The 21615-nt window shown below is 48.8% G+C and overlaps 9 protein-coding genes across 9 annotated transcripts; 7 read left to right on the top strand and 2 right to left on the bottom strand.

The window, feature by feature from the left end:
* Nucleotides 1-349: 349 nt before the first annotated feature.
* BGW36DRAFT_48162 (uncharacterized protein) lies at nucleotides 350-1346 on the top strand. Its single transcript, XM_046222369.1, has one exon. It carries the CDS (start codon nucleotides 534-536, stop codon nucleotides 1317-1319), a length of 786 nt encoding a protein of 261 aa, XP_046067241.1. The 5' UTR covers nucleotides 350-533; the 3' UTR covers nucleotides 1320-1346.
* Nucleotides 1347-8432: 7086 nt separating this feature from the next.
* On the top strand, nucleotides 8433-9960 carry BGW36DRAFT_387775 (uncharacterized protein). Its single transcript, XM_046217163.1, has 2 exons — nucleotides 8433-9116; nucleotides 9168-9960. Exons 1-2 carry the CDS (start codon nucleotides 8858-8860, stop codon nucleotides 9731-9733), a joined length of 825 nt encoding a protein of 274 aa, XP_046067240.1. The 5' UTR covers nucleotides 8433-8857; the 3' UTR covers nucleotides 9734-9960.
* A 726-nt stretch (nucleotides 9961-10686) lies between these two features.
* On the top strand, nucleotides 10687-12112 carry BGW36DRAFT_327349 (short-chain dehydrogenase). The gene is made up of 6 exons (XM_046212753.1): nucleotides 10687-10739; nucleotides 10793-10899; nucleotides 10963-11423; nucleotides 11505-11685; nucleotides 11776-11886; nucleotides 11945-12112. Exons 2-6 carry the CDS (start codon nucleotides 10821-10823, stop codon nucleotides 12076-12078), a joined length of 966 nt encoding a protein of 321 aa, XP_046067239.1. The 5' UTR covers nucleotides 10687-10739; nucleotides 10793-10820; the 3' UTR covers nucleotides 12079-12112.
* Nucleotides 12113-12229: 117 nt separating this feature from the next.
* BGW36DRAFT_305519 (integral peroxisomal membrane peroxin-domain-containing protein) lies at nucleotides 12230-13994 on the bottom strand (the record flags this gene model as incomplete). Its single annotated transcript, XM_046212075.1, has 2 exons — nucleotides 12230-12763; nucleotides 12810-13994. 2 exons carry the CDS (start codon nucleotides 13992-13994, stop codon nucleotides 12230-12232), a joined length of 1719 nt encoding a protein of 572 aa, XP_046067238.1.
* A 970-nt stretch (nucleotides 13995-14964) lies between these two features.
* BGW36DRAFT_387768 (cochaperone Pam16) lies at nucleotides 14965-16095 on the top strand. The gene is made up of 2 exons (XM_046217162.1): nucleotides 14965-15088; nucleotides 15179-16095. Exons 1-2 carry the CDS (start codon nucleotides 15086-15088, stop codon nucleotides 15593-15595), a joined length of 420 nt encoding a protein of 139 aa, XP_046067237.1. The 5' UTR covers nucleotides 14965-15085; the 3' UTR covers nucleotides 15596-16095.
* Nucleotides 16096-16444: 349 nt separating this feature from the next.
* BGW36DRAFT_387767 (putative L-galactose dehydrogenase (L-GalDH)) lies at nucleotides 16445-18212 on the top strand. Its single transcript, XM_046217161.1, has one exon. It carries the CDS (start codon nucleotides 16701-16703, stop codon nucleotides 17937-17939), a length of 1239 nt encoding a protein of 412 aa, XP_046067236.1. The 5' UTR covers nucleotides 16445-16700; the 3' UTR covers nucleotides 17940-18212.
* On the top strand, nucleotides 18213-19362 carry BGW36DRAFT_387765 (putative O-methyltransferase). Its single transcript, XM_046217160.1, has 2 exons — nucleotides 18213-18313; nucleotides 18365-19362. Exons 1-2 carry the CDS (start codon nucleotides 18275-18277, stop codon nucleotides 19220-19222), a joined length of 897 nt encoding a protein of 298 aa, XP_046067235.1. The 5' UTR covers nucleotides 18213-18274; the 3' UTR covers nucleotides 19223-19362.
* Nucleotides 19363-19475: 113 nt separating this feature from the next.
* Nucleotides 19476-20763, bottom strand: BGW36DRAFT_387763 (fumarylacetoacetate hydrolase family protein; the record flags this gene model as incomplete). The annotated part of the gene is made up of 5 exons (XM_046217159.1): nucleotides 20588-20763; nucleotides 20300-20538; nucleotides 19897-20212; nucleotides 19746-19842; nucleotides 19476-19686 (listed from the first exon to the last, which is right to left on the bottom strand). Exons 1-5 carry the CDS (start codon nucleotides 20625-20627, stop codon nucleotides 19479-19481), a joined length of 900 nt encoding a protein of 299 aa, XP_046067234.1. The 5' UTR covers nucleotides 20628-20763.
* A 109-nt stretch (nucleotides 20764-20872) lies between these two features.
* BGW36DRAFT_387761 (uncharacterized protein) lies at nucleotides 20873-21570 on the top strand. Its single transcript, XM_046217158.1, has 3 exons — nucleotides 20873-21131; nucleotides 21191-21240; nucleotides 21303-21570. The coding sequence occupies exons 1-3, from the start codon at nucleotides 20993-20995 to the stop codon at nucleotides 21486-21488; spliced, it is 375 nt and encodes a 124-aa protein (XP_046067233.1). The 5' UTR covers nucleotides 20873-20992; the 3' UTR covers nucleotides 21489-21570.
* Nucleotides 21571-21615: the final 45 nt, after the last annotated feature.

Genomic DNA, 21615 nt, shown 5'->3' with positions numbered 1-21615 from the left:
ACGGGCGAGAATAATCCAGGTACGCATCACATCGTAGCTATTGAAATGTCCTTTAACGTTACTTCTTCTAACAAGGCAGTCATAGGACAGCCGAGGTTGGAAGACCGACTTTCTGTTGCCTGCATTCGGCACAGGCCTTCCTTCGCCGGCGTTCACTCATCTTCATTGCATTTGACCCAGTACACTAAAAGATATGTGATTCTATATGTGATTCAGGGTGTTAAAAGAAGGGGTGAAGTGAGTCGCCTTTCCCCGCATCTGACGTAGACTCGCCGAATTTGGCCGGTCTCTTCCCGCCCAATGAAGGATAAGCCCTTCATAGAGAGATCAGCTTTCATGGAGATTTTTCATGCCGGATTATATATTAGGGTCAGTTTCTGTCATCTTTCATACCGTCTGACAATGTTGAGACAGCTCTCGATCCATTTTGTCTTCAACCAACCAAGCGGGTCTCAAAAAATTTCTGAAATTATCCAACCACCATAAACCCTAACCCTAAACCCTAAGGCCATATTGTCCAATATCCAGCCCCTATGGCACCGGCGCTCGAGGTCGAAGAAGGAGCGCAAACTCCTGCCGTTATCAAACTGGTACCAGTCATCGATGTCGAAGAAGACGCCCGCCGTGTTTTCCACATCTTGAAAACCGGGGGAGTCGCGATTATACCATCCAGCGTCGGATACGGCGTTGTAGCCACGGACCCTGCCGCATTGCAGAAGGTTTTTGTTACGAAGCGACGCAAGCCTCACAAGAAACACGCCATGATTGGAAGCTATGCACTCCATCAAGAGCTTCACGTCCTCCCGCCTCGAGAGGCAGGCATGGTCAAGCTGTTGACTGTGGACCTGAGCCTGCCACTCGGCGTGGTCGCTCCGTTTAGGCCTGATCACCCGATCATCCAGAAGCTTGGGGAAGATATGCTCTCGCGGAGCTCTGTGGACGGCACCCTCGCGATGCTGGTCAACGGCGGCCCCTTCCAGGACGAGTTGTCCCGGCTGGCGGCCGAAGCTGGCTTGCCGCTCATGGGCTCATCGGCGAATCTGACAGGGAAAGGCACCAAGTCCTTGGTCGAGGATATTGAGCCGGAGATCAGAAACGCGGCGGATATTGTTATTGACTATGGTCGCCGACAGTACTCGTATCCTCGTCCCTCGTCGACGATGTACGATTTCAAGTACAATAAATTGCTTCGCTTTGGCGCCTGTTACGATTCCATCAGGGACGTACTGAATAGGTTTTATCATATCAATCTGCCAGACGACCCGGGGCGTGATGTTCTCTTCTCTGGGCATCTCGGAGAGTTGGCAAATCAGTACTGAGTTTGGAATGGATTCGATATACTGTCTGTGTGTTAATCTAACCAATATGGAATCCTAAAAACCAATATCAATGGATTGATATCATGTAAACTAGAAGGCTCATAGAATTCGACATTTCTCACACTCATGAATAAACACCCTGAGGAACCTACCAATCTATCCTCTCTTCTCTAAGGTTAGTTTTCTTGCGAATAGACACCATAAACCTGTCCCCCACAAGTAAGCTCTAATTGAAGCCTGAGGCAAGCATCACATATGCAGCCACAGTTGGATAGCAAACAGGCTCGCCGCACCAACGTACAACAACAATATCATGCTCATATCATGCCGTAGCTGCTCCAAGAGTTAGTACAATCGAACTTGGAGAGGAGAAAGTAGAGTGTTCAGGATAGGGGTTCCAACGATAAATATGGACGGTTTGCCTCAGGCATCTGTAGGTTGTGAATTCATAACTTCTACAGTACATTGCATTTACGTATAATGTATACCGTACATATGTACATGTTCCCTCACATTACCTCAAAGTCAGGAATTGGCACGATTGATATATCATAATAATGTCGGTCAGTCTAAAATGATCGACGGAATCGGAGTCCACTATCACAGTGGCGTGCAGCCGAGTATTAGCTTCGTAGATGATGAGGATCCACTCGGATCTTCAATGGCTATATCATACTTGACCTCGACTTATAGTAAGGTCCTGCTAAGTTGTTCATTTGACAAGATTCGACAAGAAGTAGAATAAGATACTGAAGGTAATAGGATATTATTTCTCTACTAATCAAATAAGAAATACACTACTCCACGCCATGATTATCAAGACCACACCTATCCTATACCAATTACATACCAGAAATAACAAAACGGTATCTCCATATTTGCAACGAATGAAAAAAACATGAAACGAAATGAGGCCCCAAAAGTTAATTATTCTTTATATTTTCACATCCAGCCAGCCTGTACCAAAACATTTAGATCCGATTCAAGTCTAGATCGAGGTGAGATTAGATCATCCCTCCCTCGACGGATGTAGGGGGTGGGTAGTTGGACATAGTATTGGTTGGCATGGCTGGCGTCGGACCCATCATAGCCTGCTGACGGGACCGACTGTACAAATTCGCACCATCACTGGACATCTTGCGGATTCGCTGGTGCGACATCTGGCGTCGCTCATCGTCAAAGGAGATTGGGTTACGTTCATCTTGGCTGGAGCGGACAGATGATGATATCGGTGATGAGGGTTTCTCGCCTTTGATGGCTCCAATGATGGTTTGGGTGGTGTTTGTTCGCCTGCGACGCGGGTTCATTGGAGGAACCGGTGGTGTGTCCATGCCGTTGCTTAGGCTGGCGCCAGGGGGAAGGTCGACGATGGGGACGTTGGAGGTGCTGGATACAAAGGTTGGTTCGGAGATTTGGGACTTGTCGACTTGTCTTTTGGGGAGGTTGTTGCTTCCGGGGTTGCGCTGGGGTATATTGTATGATGCGCTAGCGTGGGATACAGAAGGCATGCCGAATGTTTTGCTTTCGGGTTCTTCTAGAGGCGGCGTGGCGTTGGCAGAGTAGGGAGCAATGGGAGACGGACGAGGAGAGGATCCGATGCTAGTAGTGTCGATTGGCGGAGGCATTTCAAAAGTCCCAGGGGAAATTGGCTTGCTGCTGCGCATCAACCCATTAGGTGATTCGTGCCAGGATTGGTCGTTAATGTCAACTGACGGGCGAGCTCGGACTGGCATGTCTCCCTGGCCATACCGGGTAATGGGATCTTCAGCAACCATAGCAAGGTCGTCACGAGGTCTTGCATGGCTCTTGGAACGTCCCGACGCAGAAGCGGATCGATCTCTTGTCCGTCCAGCTGGGGACGCTGTGCGGCTCGAAACTGGGTCAGTCGGTTCTTCATGGCTGCCATAGCTGGTGGTTCGAGACGGCGCTCTCCGCTGAGGTGCAGAGCCGATTTGAGGGGAGCTTGAATTTGAATGATTGCCCAGGCTGCGTGGTGGCTCATCGTCCCTCCAAGAGTCAAGAGAAGGGGTAGATGAGTTCATTGATGCACTGCCAATTCCAAGCTTTTTCAATGCCTTCGGCGTAGGAGCATTCCGGTCTTGCGGAGCGTTCTTGGTGGTGCGGTTTTTCAGCACTGAAAAAGCGTTGCTCGTCCTAATCCCCCCAACGTCTGGCGTCTGCCTTCCTGAAGCAGGGCTATTTGACCGGCTATCGATGCGGTGCAGATTCTCTTGCACTCGTCTTCTCCTTTCGGCTAGCTCATGCGCGAACTCTTCGCGTTCCTTTTGCGTTTCGGTGCTGCTGCCTCGGCGGTGCCTCATATTCGAATTTTGTTGAGATGGAGCAGGTTGAGAGCGCTGGTCTGACTCAAGCATATCATTATGCTCTCGCAAAGCAGCGGCCTGGTCACGAAGTTGCTTGGCTCTCAAAGCTACACTAGAAAATCCCGATGGGGGCTGTGGAGGTGGATAAGACGGAGGCTTCGGACTGGTTGTGTTTTGATGGGCATGATGATTGTTGCTTGGAACGTCGTGAGTTTCTCTGGGGGTCTCGTTCAGATTCAGTGGAGGCATCTCCTGATGGTTAGGCGTTCTCGGGGAAGGTGGAGGATAATTGGACTGCATGCTGTCATGTCTCAAGTGAGCACGGATCATGCTGGATAAACCGAGACCAGTAGGGCCGAGGGTCGGGGAGTCTTGCGCTCTTTCAGAAGCTTCTTCAAGGATAGGAGACGGTGGACTGGTTTGGGTTTCTTGGATAGGGTTCAAGTCGCGGTGGTCAGAGTATTTGAATTCAGGGATATCAGGAGATTCGTAGGCCACATCGGAATCTCTCGATGCAGGGCGGGAGCGGAAAGCGGGATGAATGCCATCAAAAGCCTGGGATTTAACTGAAGAAACCTTTCTCAGGGGCGGCTCATCACCAGCCAGTCCTTCAGAGTCGCTAGCATCCATCGCCAAGAATGTACCGGGGTTAGCTCTGGCAGGCGACGAATCTCTTGTGCTGTGGGCTCTTGAATTCGGAAGGTCATCGCTATATCGTGATGAAGCGGACTCTGCTTTGGAGCGGTAGCTAGAATTTGAAAATCCTCTTGCCCGGGCTGCTGCCGCTGCTGCATCGGGTTTGGAGATGCTGTTTGAAGGTGACTGCCTAGTCATAACTGGGGGTGTGCTACGGCCTTCATGCATCTGCAGCTGGCGTCTCATGAATTGCTGTTCATCATAAGGGCCGCTGGGTTTATTGAATAGTCCCATAGCAGTTGCTTTCCCGCGGTCCTCTGGCTGCAAGTGGGCATTCAGCGAAGCGGCCTCTTCATTGTCGCTCACGGGAGGACTAAGGGGAGGGACAACACCGTATCCTCCAGGAGAAATGCCACTGCCGGCCGACATTCGGTCTTGCTGGATATCGGCAGTTTCAAGTTGAGGCGAGTTTGATGCCACCGGGCTGTAGGTACGGAATCCTGAAGACTGGGGATTCACTGGCGAAACCCGTTGCCGGCGTTCATTCAAGTTTGTAGCACTCCTGGAGAATGTTCGATTGAGACGAGGCAGCTCTGGAGTTCCGGCGCGCGAACCTTGTCTGCTGATGCTCTCTAGTCGCGACAAGGCTGAGGACTGCTGATCCTGAGCTGTCTGCACAAGACTTTGTCCATAAAGACGGCGGGTTTTATTAACATGCCCATGCAAGTTAGGTGGCACCCAAGTTGATTTGATAGGGGACGTTGGAGCATTGTTCGAGCCGGTTGAGGTGGATTGTTCGTCGATTGAAGTTGCAGCGGTAGATGTGCGAGGATTGGAGTGGCCAGAGGTGGTTGAAGAAGAGGTCGTTCGCTTAGCTAGGAAGGCTGACTGGCCATCTTCGTACTCGGGTGTTAACAAGTCGCGCAGTTCATCGACTGTTACCTCTGTGTGCATTCTATTTTCCTTCTCCTTCAGTCGCAGTTTCTGAAATGCTGACAGATGGACATCATCCTCATAGACGGTCTTTCCTTTCATGCCAGAAACGTCTTTCCCAGTGCTGCTAACAGGAATCTTGTATACCTTTTGACGACCGCCAAAAAGATTGTTCCCTTCACCAAGTCTCTTCCGGTTCATGATACCGCCGTGTGTCGACGACGAGTCGTCTGTAACCTCGTCGGCAGAGGCATACGAGTTTGTTCGCGCAATATTGAAGGACGATCGTCCGTCAATCGAGGAGACTTCGGAGATGTCAGCTAGCGAGCTTGGGTTGTGGCCGAACAGGTTCAAGCGCGAGGCTCGCTTCGGAAAGAGGACGCTGTCATCATTGGCTTTGCCAACCTTGGTGGTCGGGTCGTCCTGTTCTCGCAGCATACTGAATCTGGCGGAGAGATTAGGCATCAGCAGACTGGTGCGAAAGTTGTCTGTCGAGGGAAGAGCATCATCGAGATTGAAATTTGGCATTGGTTCGACCTCTCCTTTCTTGCTCTTCTTCGATTTGGTGCCCATGAAGGAGGGGAAGGCCTCGACCTCATCGTTCTCCTTGGCCTTTTTGGCTCTCCTGAATTTGTTCATGTTTGGATAAGAATCACAATATCGATACCGGACCGAGTGAAGAAGTAATCGAGAGTAATCGAGAGTAATTGAGCTCGTCCGAACGTTATCAACACAGTCAATGTGTTACCATCCCTCAAACAGAATCACAGCTGGAGGTTAAGCACTCGCAAGCTTCATATCTGTGATCAGGATGACAATGTATCTTCCCCTGTGCTCTCATGCAGCAAAGAGGCGGAGTTGCAGTAATTAATTACTGATTGGCAAGAATGCTAGCTGCAATGCAAAGCGTGGTGTGGTGGAGCGAGGGTGTATGTGCAGTGCAGCAGAACCGGTCCAGTGGGAACGGCAGTTATGCGAGGATCAATTGACTAGAAACGGCACAGCCAGTCGAGGCGACAGCTAACGAAAACAGAGCAGCGCAGTTGTCGCATTAGCTATTGAGGTCGGACGGGGAGCGTGGTGGAGGAAAAGAGAAGAGAGAAAGAGAAGAGAAAAGAGATGGGAGACAAGGAGGCCGGCTAGTGGTGAGTGAGAGTAGACAGGATAGCGTGGTGACTGGTCGGGTAAGTGACTGCAGGCTCCGGGATCACTTTACTAACTTAGCCTTCCAGAAGCGAATCCCAGCTGCTTGGACGGGCGATGGCTGTTAGCCTGTTACTAGTTACTAGCGGAGTTCGACAGGCCGTCCATACGAGAAATCGAAAATGAAAATGGAAATGAAAAAAATCTACGGAGTACGGTTCGGCGAGCGGTCGAGAACAGGGGCGATCAACTCCATTCTGCGTTAATACAATACATCAATACATCAATACAATATTATTATTATTGTCAAGTACTATCCACCCCACAGCCGTTTCGCAGCTGGCCATTAGCCTCCGTTAGGCGCTTTTAGGGGCTGTAAGAGGCTTTTAGGGGCTCCGGAGACCAGGTCCCCCTTGCTTAGCGGGCGGTAGCGTCTGCCACGCTGGTCCTGAGTGGCCCGTCCCGCCCCTGTCCAAGATTATGATTAAATCTTAATACGAGTATCATTGCATTACCGTATTGTAAATTCAACTCTTACGCATGTTCAAGCATGCCGATGAATAGTCTATTCGGCTCTTCATCGGAAATATAATATAATACTACTATTTACATATTGTACGCACTATAATGTTCCATCTACGTAATAATTTATTATTATGAATGATAATATAGTCCTATCCACTCCAAAATATGGTTCGGTAACAAGCCTTGGATCCGTGAATATCAATTCGATCATGTGTGACCTTCTCTCCCTTGCATAGAAAGAACCTTTTGGACATGCCCCGTGACAGCATTCATTCATATTGATATTGATGAGTCGCGCGGCAACCAGGAATGCATATATGAATACACACATATACACATTGACATAGACATGTATATAGCTAGATATGTACTCTTGAACCTACTACACTAAAGTCATGATATCATCGATCTACGGAATAATTGATATCCTCCTAATAACTCCCCGAGTTATTGTCGAATACGCATTGTATCACCGTATCATCCGGTATTGGGGCTAACCATGGAGAGCAGCGGCAGTGGCCGTGCCCCTGACTAGCCCGTTCTTGGACGCATGCAGCGGGTCGTCGCAGGCTGCCCCCAATAGTTAATTACTTATCCAAGCAGTTTTGCACGGTAGAAGTAATTATCCGCGCTGCATTCCGGAGTACATGCATACATATATACATACATACATCATAATCAGAGTCTGTACCTCTTAATCGACATGATCATATCATTATAATACTCATCCACCTGCTTTATGGCTTATTGCTATGCGAGTCTCTCTCCTGAGCCAGTGGCCAAACTCTATGCGCCATTCCCTTCGCGTGTTTCATCGTGTCGCAACGCGCCAATCAGCGCGGACGAGTCGTTGCAAGCAGGCGACTTATGCGACTATGCGACTATGCGACTGCAGTGATTCTTCTCATTGGAATATTAATATTCATTATTATTACCCCAAATCAGCCAATTGCGGCTTGTCGCGTTGAAACTATGTTTGGTGATGAATGCTTAGAGTTCAGCCCGTACCATGGGTGCGAAGGCCTGGACCATCTCTTTATCATCCTCACTGTATCTACTCTCTGGAGTACTACTCACCTATACTATGGAGAATTCAGTAAACATGCTTTTTGTAATTCTCCCGGTCCTTGCCTTGTCTTGCCTTGCCTGGAAAGTGAACTAATCTGGAATTGTGCGGCTGTCGCTTACCACCTGCCGTTCCTGAAGGAATAATAATCGGGAGAATCGGAATGATCAGCATGCAGAGTTTTCTGTGAACATCATCCTTGTCATATTATTAATAAACGTACCAACTATAGTAATTCCATAACTCCGCGTCGCTACCTTCCGCCGTTGCAACCACCGAGAAGCTGAACTGTAGAATAGAATGCTGATCCTGCATTATTTATCATTATTAGTGGAATATTATGGTTTGCGATCCTACGGCAATCGACGCTCGATCGGCTATGCAAGGTGCTAGCCTGGTGTCTGCCATGTGGATGGTACACGCTTTGACATGCTTTGACATGCTTTGACAGTCTCAACTCTCTACGGAGTATTATTAAGTGGATTAGGCTGTGATTCACATAGTTGTACTAGTCTATAATGCGGTCTTGTACTGGTCAGTTCATTATTGAATATTATCGATATTATTGTGCCTTTAAGCTTGCTAAGGCCCGCCCCCAGACCCAACTAACCAGTAAACTCATTACTACTGACCACTGCTAGCACCTTCCCAGAGTCAACAACCTTGGATCCTTCTCATCAGACACCTCAGCCACTCGCCAGATCCAGTTTTCAATTACTATTATGACACGTCGAATATGATTCTCAGCAATGCGCACCGCCGAATGCGGCGATCTGCGTCGAGTGGGCTGAGTGACGCCATCTGCCCCGCATCAAGCCTCCCTCTACATCCATCGCCATCATCTAAAATCATCATTATCACCACTTACAACAAGGAATAAGAAAAAGAACAAGGGAAAAAAAAGAAGAATCATGTCTGTCCCGCAAGTCCTCCTCCTTGGTGGCCACGGCAAAATCGCCCTCTATCTCACGCCGCTCCTGCTCGCGCGCTCCTGGAACGTGACCAGCGTGATCCGCAACCCAGACCACGAAGCCGAGATCCTCAAGCTCGGACAAGGCAAACCCGGGAAAGTCTCTGTGCTAGTGTCCAGCCTAGACGACATCAAGAGCGTCGCTGACGCACAGGCGATTCTAGATAAAGTCAGCCCGGAGTATGTAGTTTGGGCTGCTGGTACGTCCTTCCTTCACTTATATACGGTCTAAAGATTAAAATCGTGTACAGGTGCCGGCGGCAAAGGTGGCGTCCAGCGCACCTACGCCGTCGACCAAGACGCCGCCAAACACTTCATCACCAGCTCCTTCGCGACGCCGCAGGTGCGCAAATTCCTGCTAATCTCGCACCTGGGCAGCCGCAAGACCCGGCCATCGTGGTTCTCCAGTGCCGACTGGGACCGCACGTTGAAGCTGTGGGACTCGATTCTGCCCGATTACTGCAAGGCAAAGTGGGAAGCAGACCAACTGCAGACTGCGCTGGCGGCGGTCACGAAACGCAGGGACCCGAAGAGGCGCTTTCAGAGTATCAACCTCAGACCCGGCACGCTGACGGATGAACCAGCCACCGGCAAGGTCAGTCTCGGCCAGATCCCCATTGGTGACAGGAATGTGTCGAGGGAGAATGTCGCGATTGTGGCGGATCGGTTGCTTGCGAGTGAGGACGCGGAGGGATGGGTGGATTTGTTGAATGGTGATGAGCCTATTGATGACGCCGTCGAGAGGGTTGCGAAGGGGAAGATTGATGCGATTGGGGATGAGGATGTGGATGGGATGATCCAGAAGTTTGGTCTCTAATCACTAATCCTTCAATCACTCCAGATCATTCAAGTTGTATCTCCTCTACTAGTCGTAATTACAATACTTCGATGTCGAGTACGTATCAACTGTAAGTGAGTATAGCCGAACCATGGAACCAGACTATAGCCCTAAAACCGGTTTCTAATCCTTCGACAATCTTGGTCGCAGACTAACTCTACAATGACTCAATCATGCTACTCAATCCGTATGTTTGTTGTTAGTAGCGAGCCGTGTCTACGGCAAGTCTGGGTCGCGTTTTGGGCGGGCGAACTTAATCGCGGGGTCTATAGTAGCTCTGCTAAGATGTTGGCACACCGAACGCGTCGTGTCGCGTCAGGCGTGTCATGTAGTCGTGTCATCGGGCTGAAGTTTGAGTAATCATTAATATAAGTTATATTGGACCGAATGGCAAGGGTTCATCGGGTTTATTTCCCTGTTAGGGCTTTGCGAGTCGACTATTCAGATTATCCTGGATATATATCAATTGATTAACCGAATTCTAATGTCGACCCTATATTAATTAGTAGCGGTAACCATGTAATACATATGTAAGCTAACGGGTCTACCCTTGCAAGTAGAACGGTCGAAGGATAACCTACGTATGTAACATAAACATACATCGGTAATCGTCTATATACTATATGTGCATTGTCCGACTATAACCACCACCAGACTCCAGACCATACCAGCCTTGCTAACTCGATATACATGGCCTGTCCCTAACAGCTAATGGGTTGTCTAAATGCACACTAGTTACTCCGCTATCTCCATACGTGTACATGTGGTATATAGTATATAGTGTATACATTGGATAAAGCCAAGTGGGTCATGTCATTCGGCTTTATTCTGCCGCTGATTGGCTGCTTGCCACCTAGCCCTAAGTTACCTCAACATTTGAAGGTGAATCAAGGTATGATATTCATGTTCAATATATATTCCCTTTTAACGGAGTTTATTGTATATTCCTTGATTCGGGATTAGCATTAACCCCGTGAATGTAGAAGTATAAGAATGCCCTCGGTACCATTCACCTCGACTTCTGACCTGCTCCTCCAGAATCAGATAATCATCAATTGATATTGAGATGAATATGGCGTTTTCAGCACAGTCAACTGGCGAGGAAGTATCCCAGATCCTCTCTGGCCAAATCAAAGGGAGCAACGGTACTCCCAACACACCTCCTCTTCCACCACCAAAATCAATTGTTACTGAAATAATACATCCAGCCCTCATCACCGGCGTAACCCCCGGCAGCATCGGCTTCACCGCAGCCCTCCACATATCACAACACAAGCCCAACCTCCTCATTCTAGCAGGCCGAAACATCTCATCCCTAAAAACCGCCCAAGACACCATCCTCTCCACCACTGCACATGCACCCACCATAAAACTGCTCGTCCTCGACCTCTCATCCCAAGAAAGTATCCGCCAGGCCGCCGCAGAAGTAAACAGCTATCCAGACCCAATCACCCACCTGGTCAATAGCGCCGGCGTCATGGCGTCGCCGTACGCAACGACAGCGGACGGCATCGAGTTGCAGTTTGGCACGAACCACATCGGGCATTTCCTCTTCACGAACCTAGTTCTACCGCGCGTGCTCAGCTCGGCGGGTACGTTGCGGGTTGTGAATGTGAGCAGTGCGGGACATAAGAGGGGGCCGGTGCGGTTTGATGATATAGGGTTCAATGTATACCGAATACACACCCCCCCCATTTTGAATTTGAACGAAATGTTGAGTTTATGGTACGGTAGTTGACTGATGGGATAGAACGGACAAGACTACGATAAATGGGCGGCATACGGCCAGAGCAAAACAGCCAATATGCTCTTCTCCGTCTCGCTCGCGCAGAAACTCAGCGACAAGGGCGTTGAGGCGTTTAGTCTGTACCCCGGGCGAATCTTGACGGGGATAGCTAGACATTTGAAAGATGAGGAGATGATGAAAGCTGGTACCCTACCCATTTACCCTTAGCACCATATTTCGAGTTTTTTTTTTTTTTATCTTTCAGTTTTGTTTTATTTTATTAATATTTGTATAGGATGGATGCGCGAGGATGGGAGTCTGATTCAAGACCCGAAGCTGAACTGGAGAAGTCTGAGTCAGACAGCGGCTACGCTGATTGTGGCGACGTATGATGGGAGTATTTCGGGTATCTATTCTCTTCTATCATGTGTTTTTTTCTTGTTGGTTGGTTCTGACTGAAGCAGGGCGGAATGGTTCGTATATGGTGAATAATGTGGTTAGCAACGGCGATGCGGAGGAGTATGCTCTCGATCCTGTGAATGCGGAGAGATTGTGGATGTTGAGTGAGGAGCTTGTTGGTCAGAAGTTTACCTACTAGATACATCATTTGCTGATGCGATATATGATCCGTGTACTACGAATTTGTGTATTTGATTCAAGTTACAATAGGTAAATGTATCTAATATGAGGGTCGTATGAAAAACGTGCGTAATAGATGATTCGGTATCTTATGCTAGTAATAATAATAATTAACTCAACCCCATGTTAACATCATCTCCCAACCCAAACTCTCTCTCCACTCTTTCAGTGCCACCGCTCGCACGCGTCGCCCATCGGTCATGGCGATTCTGCGAGTCCTCAATCTCCCGCTCTCGCATACTCTGACTATCGCCGCCGCTACTCAACGTTCGCCGTAAGGAGCTTGCCGTGCTCTGCTGGCCAGGACTGCTGCTGTAACCCGCGGATTTATTAAACGAAGTGGTGCGAGAATGCTGTATACTAACTGGTCTCGAGGTGGCACTCGCGCTGGCTACTTTCTCTAAAGCCGGTTTGTCCTGATTCACAGAATTCACAGAAACGCTTGACGGCGATGTTGACGTGTTCTTGGAGTTGCCGAACCACCGTCTCTTGCGGACACTAGCTGTTGAACCCGTAATGCTGGCGGCATCGTTTGTCATTTCATTGGCCATCCCCTCGACTTCCACCAGCTCGGCGTCCCGGTACCACTTCCGACGACGAGTATATTTGCTCCAGCTGTCTTGGCCTCGACGGCCATCTTGCCACTAGGAAAGTCAGCTAACAGTCAGGTTCGCTCTATGTAGGCCATACTTTGTTATCGTAGTAAATCCAGCCACCCCCATCGCTGGAGTCGTCGCCGCCTTCAATGCGCCATTCGCTACCTTCAACCCAGCGCCATTCTGCATTGCCATCCTTTGCGTCAGGCAGTTCGAAGTTGTCTCTCGGCGGGACGCTGTTCAGATGTTCGTCCGTCCAGGCGGAGCGTTCGTGAGGAAATAGAGAATAAGTCCATCCGATGCCAAGCCAGCGTCGCTGGTTTTCATAGACAATAAATGTAAACCGAACTCCACCATCTCCCTTACTCGACGCCGCAATTGCGGTTGCATAGCTTTTAGACCGAGCCGTTGATTTCTCTTTAACCGAGCCTTGCTTTGATTCGACAGAAAAGCTCAGCCCGGTCAGGAAACTGCAAATACGGCGGATAGCCAAAGACCTCCACAGGATAACCCTGAACACGCGGGCAGGGCTAGAGTGATATGTAAGAATAATTGTCCCGACCGTGAGCACGACTCGGCGGGTGGTGATGATGTAGAATGGCGGGAGTGTAAGAAGAATCCAAATCGGCGTAATACAAATAATTCGAATCAGAAGTGATGTTAACGCAGGTCTCGTAGTCGCTGATGTTGCAGTGCTCTGAGTGGAAAGAAAGTCGGTCATTTCCAAGAATGGCTCCAAAAGAATGTTACAACGGGTCGTGAACTCTCTCATCGTCTCTACGATATCATCCAGGCTCTTTTGATGCCGAGCCGAGAGCTGTTGAGATGGTTGCTTCTTATGTCCATGTTTCTCGCCTGTTACCCCGGTAGATGACAGCGGTGAATACCGTCTCGAGTACATGCCCAATATCAATGTCGTGACCACCAAAATAGGCCCGGCGTATAGGATGATGGCATCCGAATAAAGAACAATGGCCCAGAAACCAGCGACAAGCAGGAAGCTAGCCCATGAATCTCCACTGGACCAGGTCAACAGGCTGACGAGTTTGTTCAATGGCAGGAGGAACGGATGTGAGTGCGCCAACGCTCGCGTGACCGTCGGCGGTGTGGCTACCAAGAGAGGAGACTTGCGATGGACAATAACGCTCGACCGTTGCCGAGATGTCAGCGACGACCCGGCGATGGTTGTAGGAGAGAAGGGGGCCACAGTGGGAGGGTTGGGGTCGCGAGGAGTGGACTGCGCGCCATTGTCGGACAGGTTATTCGACGGCGGCGACATGGAATCGATCCACGGGGTTTCTGAAAAGGGAGTCAGAAGCAGATCCATGAGTGAGCTATCGATGACTGGAGGAGAAGAGTAGAAGAGTAGAAAAAGGGTATCTATACCAAGAGCTGCCATGCACAAGAGCCACAGATTTGGTCCACTGCCTATCAAGGATCATTGCGGGCGGCGCATCGCATAGACAGCCAGCAGTCGGGGTAGAATAGGATAGGTAGGAATAGACGCAGAGGCGAACGAGTGGGCAGTCCAAGAAACGGGTTCAAAGCTACAGAGCTAGTCGGGTGAGATTAAATTTGATGCGTTGGTAAGAGCAGTTTGAACGAGAGCAATCCGCATCGGCTGCGGGGGAAAGCCGAGCATCAGCATGTGACCGCCTTCCTTACCAGTTTCCATCATATTCGCTCGACTTGTAAATACTCTTCTTTATTATTATTTTACTATTCTCCTTCGCCTCAGCCCGATGCGAGGAACTGCTACGCTGCTACTTATTTAATAATAACCACTCTTGTAATTGTTATTGTATAGTCTATAGACCAGAGAACAGAAGGATACACGCTGCACACTGAGGTCCCCACAAAAGTCTCTGCCTAGGTAAAGCCTAGTCTGGCCTAGCGTGGCATACTACGTCAGTCAATCGATATACATCTATATATAAAATGTACATTAGTATTAACATTAATGTTGAATGTTAATGTTAAGTATTAAATGTTATGTATAGAACGTAGTCTACTGACCTGAACCTGCGGATTTGGTCTACATATTCATACTAAAATATGGTTGTAGGCGGCAATGTCAGATGCTTCTGTCGATCTTGGGCAGAGCATGGATATCGAAGGACCGTCAGGGTAGACAACCTCTCTAGGGCAAAATAATACTTGTTGCTAGAAACTACACATATGTAGAACCGTCGTTCTATCTGGAAGCGTAAAACGCATCTTGGTATATCACGTGATACACGCGCACGCTAGTCCGCTTTGGAAGGCGCCAGTTTTTTCTCCTTCTCCGAGGCCGACGAGAATCCGCCATCCGCCATCAGCAGCACTGTTCACTCTCAACCTCTCTCGCGAGAAGCACATCATCGGGGGAAAATGGTACGTTGTGTATTTCTAGCAGTGCCGTCACAAATGCGCCCTTTGCATCCTCAATTCCTGACTGACTCGTTGCTAACATGTTTCGAACAGGCGCACCGCATTTTAACCACGATCGTTGTTACCAGCACACGAGTATTCGGGCGTGCTTTTATGGAAGCCTACAAGCAGGCTTCCGCAAGCTCTAAATACGCTGCCGAGATCAAAAAGGGCAATATCACCGGTGCCAGCACATACGCCTCCAACGGGCTGACCCTCGATGAGGCCTGCAGAATCCTCAACGTCAAGCCCCCGCAGGCTGGCGAAGCACAAATGGAGAACGTCATGGGACGATTCAAGAAGTTATTCGACCTGAACGACCCGCAAAAAGGCGGCAGCTTTTACCTCCAAAGCAAGATCCTCCGCGCCCGAGAACGCATTGAGATGGAGATCCGCGAAGCCGAACGCAAAGTCAAAACTGACAAAGAGATGAAAGAGGGTTGGAATCCGAAAGTGTACAAGGACCGGTAGGACAACGCTATTGGCCTCAGTCCCAGACGGGACCAGTGGGCATGGCTCTGGTCCTGTTCTCCACATCGAAAATCTCCTTTCTTCCTCAATTCAGCATGTTAGAGAACTGTATCATATTTGTGGGCGACTGGCACCTGCTTTCATTCTCCTGTCATTGCATAGCATGGCGTTTTTTATTTTTGGTTTTCTTCACAGCATGGGTGGCTGCAGAACCGTTTCTTGGTCTGGACGCGAAATGGACAGTACATACGAGCTCCTCCGAGACTTATATCATTGAGAGATGGGCTGTTATGAATGCGGTGATATTTGATGTGATAACCATACTACTTAGCTTTTGATCGAGCTGTTGATCTACTGTATATTGTAATATACTCAATGAACTTGGAACATGGCAAGCATATGAATTAAGCACCTCAGTAGACATAATCCGTCACTATACTCACTTTGGTGTCAGTAGTGGTAAGAGGATATTTGCTCGTAGAACTGGCAGTATCTCTCAGACTCTTCAGACAGGTAGAATATCTTACCGCCAATGCAGATCTCTGGCAAATGCTCACGTGAAATTGACAAGTACAACTCTCGGCGAGCAAGGTTCTTAAACCCAATTCCAGGAAATAATGATTCTTCCGTATTTTAATTCACCAGCCTAACTGGCTGTGCCCTTGCAATAAATTGATTACTCTCTGCCAGTGAGTAATACTACACCACCTGGTTCTAAGGATGATGATAGTGATCGCCACTCCCGTCGATCCTGGAACCTCGAACGATGGCGCCATCGGGCCCCATGGGGCTGCCCACAATCTCCAATGCAGGGTGAATCGGGTTGATTGAGAATTTCATACATTTGTTTTTGAATAATTTGACTAAGCGATACTCTTGAATAGAATTAACATGGTTTGTTTATCAGCTGGTCAGCGCATGTGAAACGGACGAGCGTTATCGGCTTATCGGAAGGACTGACTATTCCTTATCGGACTTTTTCTCTCAGGGTTGCAATACCCCCACTACTTTCTTCTGACCTGGACCATTCTTCAACTCCTGAAATTCACTATAATTACGAAAAGCCTGGGCTGGGTAATTCATCAAATACCCATAAATCCAAAATATGGGCCGCTCCTCTACGCCGCTCTCCGCAGAGCTCCCACCTCTCATCCTCGGTACCGCCACGTTCAACCATCAATACAACGAAGACCCTTTTTCTCTGCCGACGACGAATATCGTGCATCATGCCATGACTCTCGGAATCAGAGCCTTTGACACCTCTCCATACTACGGTCCCTCAGAAGAAATCCTCGGTCGTGCTTTGAGCACAGATTACGTGCGGAAAGACTTTCCCCGCCACACATACCGCCTGCTCACCAAGGTGGGCCGAATAGCGGGCTCATCATTCGACTATTCGCCGGCTTTTGTTAGATACAGCGTCAGACGAAGCTTGAAAAGGTTACGGACTGATTATTTAGACGTCGTTTACTGTCATGACGTGGAATTTGTTAGCCCTGGCGAGGTGGTGGAAGCCGTCCGCGAACTTCGTCGGATTCGTGATACGGAGGGGACTCTTCAATATGTCGGTATATCGGGGTATCCAGTAGACGTTTTGTGCTCTTTATCGGAACTTGTACTGAAAGAGACGGGCGAGCCTCTGGATGTGGTCATGTCATACGCCAACTATACTCTACAGAATACTACGCTTTTGACAAAAGGGCTACATCGCCTTCGCGCCGCAGGTGTGGATGTCGTTCCTAATGCGTCTCTCTTGGGAATGGGCCTATTGCGTAATCAGGGAGTCCCCGTGGGAGCTCATGGGGACTGGCATCCTGCACCCAACGGACTGAGAAGCGCCATTAGCAAGGCGGGGCAATGGGTGAATGCGAAAAACGAAAAGCTTGAGGCGGTGGCTATTCGTTATGGGCTGGAGTCTTGGATGAAAGAGGCATCCTCTGTTGGTGCATCAGGTATCCCATTGAACTCAGTAGACCCGTCTACAGCCTACCTCGGCACCGGCGAACGGCGAGGGGTTAGCGTTCTGGGTGTCAGTTCACTGCAGGAGTTAGAAGAGAGTGTACGGATATATCGAGACGTTTTAGACAAAGCCGAAGAAGACAGGAATGGGCCGGCTCAGATAACCGAGTTGGCGACTGGTGTTCGATTGATTATTGGCCCAGAATGGGTCGACTATGCCTGGCCTAGCCCTGGCGCCGACTTCGTCAATATGCTTCCCGAAGGAAACGAGTTTTTGAAGGAGGACCCATTCCAGCCCTCCTACACTGCTGCCTCGGAGAAAGTGGAGGGACTTGCTGTGAATGTCAGCGAGGTCAAGGAGGCGTTAACCCCGCCTCCGGCGTAAATTATTTCAACATATAAAATAGACCGGTCTCTGATACATTAAATCTTTACCATACACCCCTAGTAACAGTAAAGTCGTGACTGCTCGGCGAAAACGTTTACAAGTCCCACTCTTGACATATGAAGACGCAAGGAAAACGCGTAAATCCATCGATATACCCGATCCTAGTACCAATATAGAAGGAAGCGCCGATAGAGGCTGAGGGGTCTTTGATTTATTATTGCGACTGGCTGCTTCTGAATTCAATTATTTCAATTCATTAAATCTCTAGTTACTGCAACTTGGTATCATATATCGTGAATCAATAGGCAAATACACACATCAAGTCGTCCATCATGCCGAAACCAACCATCCCTTACATAGGCTCTTACGATGTAACTACCTAGCTAAAGAAAACGTCCTCGAAACCGCTAATTTCTATGCAGGATCTTCGAGAACTTCATCTCCTTCACCACATCTTCTCCCTCCCAAACCTCGACTCTATCCGCAACAACCCCAAAGCCGTACTGGCCGAGATCGACAAGTTCTCAGCAGCTCCCGAGAGGCATATGATGACGATCGGCCCCAACAAGGGCCCATTCATCGAGAACCTGATTGTCGAACGCAAACCCTCGACTGTCGTCGAGCTAGGCGGGTTTATTGGGTACTCTGCCATCCTATTCGGCAACGCACTCCGCTCTGTGGGTGGTAAACGCTACCTAAGTCTAGAAATAAACCCCGTCAATGCTGCCGTTGCCAATCAACTTGTTGAGCTCGCCGGTCTGCGCGATATTGTGACTATCCTCGTCGCCCCGAGCCACAAGTCTATCGCGCGCTTCGTCAGGGAAAATTCTATTGACCATATCGAGTTCTTGTTCCTGGATCACTGGAAGGATCGCTACCTGCCGGACTTGTGGCTGATCGAGAGCTTAGGGCTGCTGAAACCGGGCGTCTCGGTGCTGGCTGCCGATAACTGTCTGACGCCAGGCGCGCCCGAGTATTTGGCATGGGTCAGGGCGGCACCGGCCCAGAAGGCCGCGCTGTTGAAGGAGCATCGGTTTCCGGGGAATGTGCTGCAGGGAGAGGACTTGATTAAGGCGATCAAGTCAGGCGTGGAAGATGTGGAGTTGGAAGATGTTCCGGGAGATGCAGGGTACTTGTATGACACGAGTATTACTAAATTCCAGCACAGATCCGGCCGAGTGGTGAGTCTTCATACATCTTTTTTTCTTCTTCCAACTTTGAGATTGACTGATAATGTGCAGGATGGTGTTGAGGTTACTAAGGTTATTGGGAAAGAGTAGATTGTTCTGGTCAATCTGGGAGCCGAATTATCTTATCTTAGTTAGTCCGTGAATGAAGGTCTTCTCGATCACGTCATGCAGGCATGGCTGGAATTGTTTCGCGATAATTAATTCCTCGGAATACCCGAGTCTGTCTATATTCAAGAATATTTAGATATGCAGATAGAGTAGTAACCAACGGCGGGTAAATATTTAAGCCCCCCACTTTTCTTCCCCATACATCAACCGCCATGTATGATATTGTATAGGATTGAAGTCACTCTTCATTCTTGAACTGAGTGATCAGCGTACCAATATACGGTTCCACCGAGACGCGGAATTCATCACCCTCCTTGAGGAATTGCGGCGGCTTCTTGGCTGCTCCAACACCGGGCGGCGTGCCTGTTAGAATGACGGTGCCCGCCGGCAGGGTTGTGCCTTGAGAAAGGAAGCTGACAAGCTGGGATACAGTGAAGATCATATCTCTGTGGAAGCAGCTGAACTTTAGTAAGAATAATTATAGGTGAAGCAGGCAGTGACTTACGTGAGGCCGCAGTCTTGCACAACAGCGCCGTTCTTAGCTCCACGAATGCGAAGTTTAGATGCATCAGAGACATGCGCGCTTGATGCGACAACAGGGCCTAGAAAGAAAAATTCAGCGGTTATAATCACATATCTTACAGGACTGCACACACCTAATGGGCAGGAACTGTCGAAGCCCTTCGAGAAACACCACTGGCTTTGCTTATTCTGTGATGTCCGACTCGAAACGTCGTTGGCTGCTGTGTATCCGAGAACATAGTCCAGAGCATCCGCCTCGGAGACATTCTTTGCATCTTTTCCAATTATGATTGCTAGCTCAGACTCGTAGTCACCGGTGTTATCCTTCTGTGTGATTTTGGGTAGAATCGACAGCGCTGGCCAGGGGTCTGACAGCGCAGTGGCGGGCTTGAGGAAGACAGTTGGGATTTCAGGTAGTGCGAGTCCCATTTCGGCAGCATGAGAGACATACTAGGTGGGCTAAATGTTAGCCATGGCTTTTTACACTTTTTTTACACTGCTTGTGTAAATCTGAGTTGAATATTGGGATGTCCGTACATTTAAGCCGATGCAACGGATTGTGCCAACCTCTTTCTGAGCCAGTGGCGAGAGGAGTGTTTTGATACTTTCTACCCCATCGGTCTTCTCACCAGGTTCTAGGATGGAGGAGCCAGAAAACCGCTTCACCTGAACGTCCTTGCCTTCGTAAAGAGCCACTCCAACATCGACTTTGGTGTCAACGGGTTCTCCAATGAAGATTTTGGAGGGGTCAGACTTGGGAACGAATCGCACGAGACCTGGTCACGTCAGCATACAATAATCTCATAATTCATACTGTGCACGCACGAGAAAATGACGATGCCATTGTAGCTAAGCTGCGTAACATGAAAACCGTGAATTAGATGCCGAATTATGTATGCAAATCGGAATACAACGAAGACTTTCCCAATTCCACACTTTTTGTAAACAAGTAGGACAATGAACCACGCAATACGAGACGATCCAAATTTTTATTTATTTCACTCTTCTTTCCTTAGAGTGTCTGCATACAACACCCTCATATATAAACCATAACGTACTCCAGCCGATTGAGTGGGGGAGCAGCCGGCAAAGTTCTTATCCCCACGCCGACCACGGAGAAGAACCGATCTATATCCGTCACTGTAGCTAAATATGTATATAAAAGCTACTGACACTTTCAACGCGCGCAAAAAAGACTATACAACATAAATTATTTCCTCCACATTCACCATGGCAGATTCACAACCAAGAGGCCCATTCCGGCTTATCACTGTTAACACCGCCCCGGAAAGAGCCAAAAAGCTGATTGGTCGTTTGGCCGAAGCACTCAAAGATCGGTATACGATTATCCACGTAGACAACTGCGAGAGTACGTACTCTGTTTGCAAAATTTTTGTGCGTGGTGACCAGACTGACGAATTATGACAGAAGTCGAAGAAGTCGAGGCCAAGGTCAAGGAGTATCAACCCGAGGTCCTGGTAAGACCTCCCACCTTTTCTTCAACTTGAGCATGTTTCTCACAAGAGGCAAAAATAACTAGTTCTGCGCGTCCATGTGGACGGCTGAACAAGCCGCCGAAATCATTTCTACGGCTAAGAGGCTGCGCCCTGGTATCAAGACACACGCCATTCCCTACGGATTGCAGGTAGAGCGCGGTCCCGATGCGATTGTGGACTATTTGGTAGAGAATGTGCCCAAATTGTTGGACGAGCCGGTCGAACAATAATAGAGTTGGCGGTTAGATTTGTATACCTTATCGATGAACATAGTATAAGTAAACTAAATCGAAAATCTGAGTTGATTATTCATTTCTTTTCTTGTCCATTCCTTATCGCCACGTGATCCTTATCATG

This window comes from Talaromyces proteolyticus (assembly GCF_021365285.1).
Source record: "Talaromyces proteolyticus strain PMI_201 chromosome Unknown BGW36scaffold_12, whole genome shotgun sequence".
NCBI lineage: Eukaryota > Fungi > Ascomycota > Eurotiomycetes > Eurotiales > Trichocomaceae > Talaromyces > Talaromyces proteolyticus.
This window is presented reverse-complemented; position numbering and strand designations above follow the sequence as displayed.

Excerpts from the sequence above, each read along its gene's own strand:
- BGW36DRAFT_48162 (XM_046222369.1), top strand. The coding sequence starts at position 534 with ATGGCACCGGCGCTCGAGGTCGAAGAAGGAGCGCAAACTCCTGCCGTT.
- BGW36DRAFT_387775 (XM_046217163.1), top strand. The coding sequence starts at position 8,858 with ATGTCTGTCCCGCAAGTCCTCCTCCTTGGTGGCCACGGCAAAATCGCC. Across the intron at positions 9,117-9,167 it reads GTATGTAGTTTGGGCTGCTG|GTGCCGGCGGCAAAGGTGGC; the intron begins GTACGTCCTTCC and ends AATCGTGTACAG.
- BGW36DRAFT_327349 (XM_046212753.1), top strand. The coding sequence starts at position 10,821 with ATGAATATGGCGTTTTCAGCACAGTCAACTGGCGAGGAAGTATCCCAG. Across the intron at positions 11,424-11,504 it reads TTGATGATATAGGGTTCAAT|AACGGACAAGACTACGATAA; the intron begins GTATACCGAATA and ends CTGATGGGATAG. Across the intron at positions 11,887-11,944 it reads GTATGATGGGAGTATTTCGG|GGCGGAATGGTTCGTATATG; the intron begins GTATCTATTCTC and ends TGACTGAAGCAG.
- BGW36DRAFT_387767 (XM_046217161.1), top strand. The coding sequence starts at position 16,701 with ATGGGCCGCTCCTCTACGCCGCTCTCCGCAGAGCTCCCACCTCTCATC.
- BGW36DRAFT_387765 (XM_046217160.1), top strand. The coding sequence starts at position 18,275 with ATGCCGAAACCAACCATCCCTTACATAGGCTCTTACGAT. Across the intron at positions 18,314-18,364 it reads CTTACATAGGCTCTTACGAT|GATCTTCGAGAACTTCATCT; the intron begins GTAACTACCTAG and ends ATTTCTATGCAG.
- BGW36DRAFT_387761 (XM_046217158.1), top strand. The coding sequence starts at position 20,993 with ATGGCAGATTCACAACCAAGAGGCCCATTCCGGCTTATCACTGTTAAC. Across the intron at positions 21,132-21,190 it reads CCACGTAGACAACTGCGAGA|AAGTCGAAGAAGTCGAGGCC; the intron begins GTACGTACTCTG and ends GAATTATGACAG. Across the intron at positions 21,241-21,302 it reads AGTATCAACCCGAGGTCCTG|TTCTGCGCGTCCATGTGGAC; the intron begins GTAAGACCTCCC and ends AAAAATAACTAG.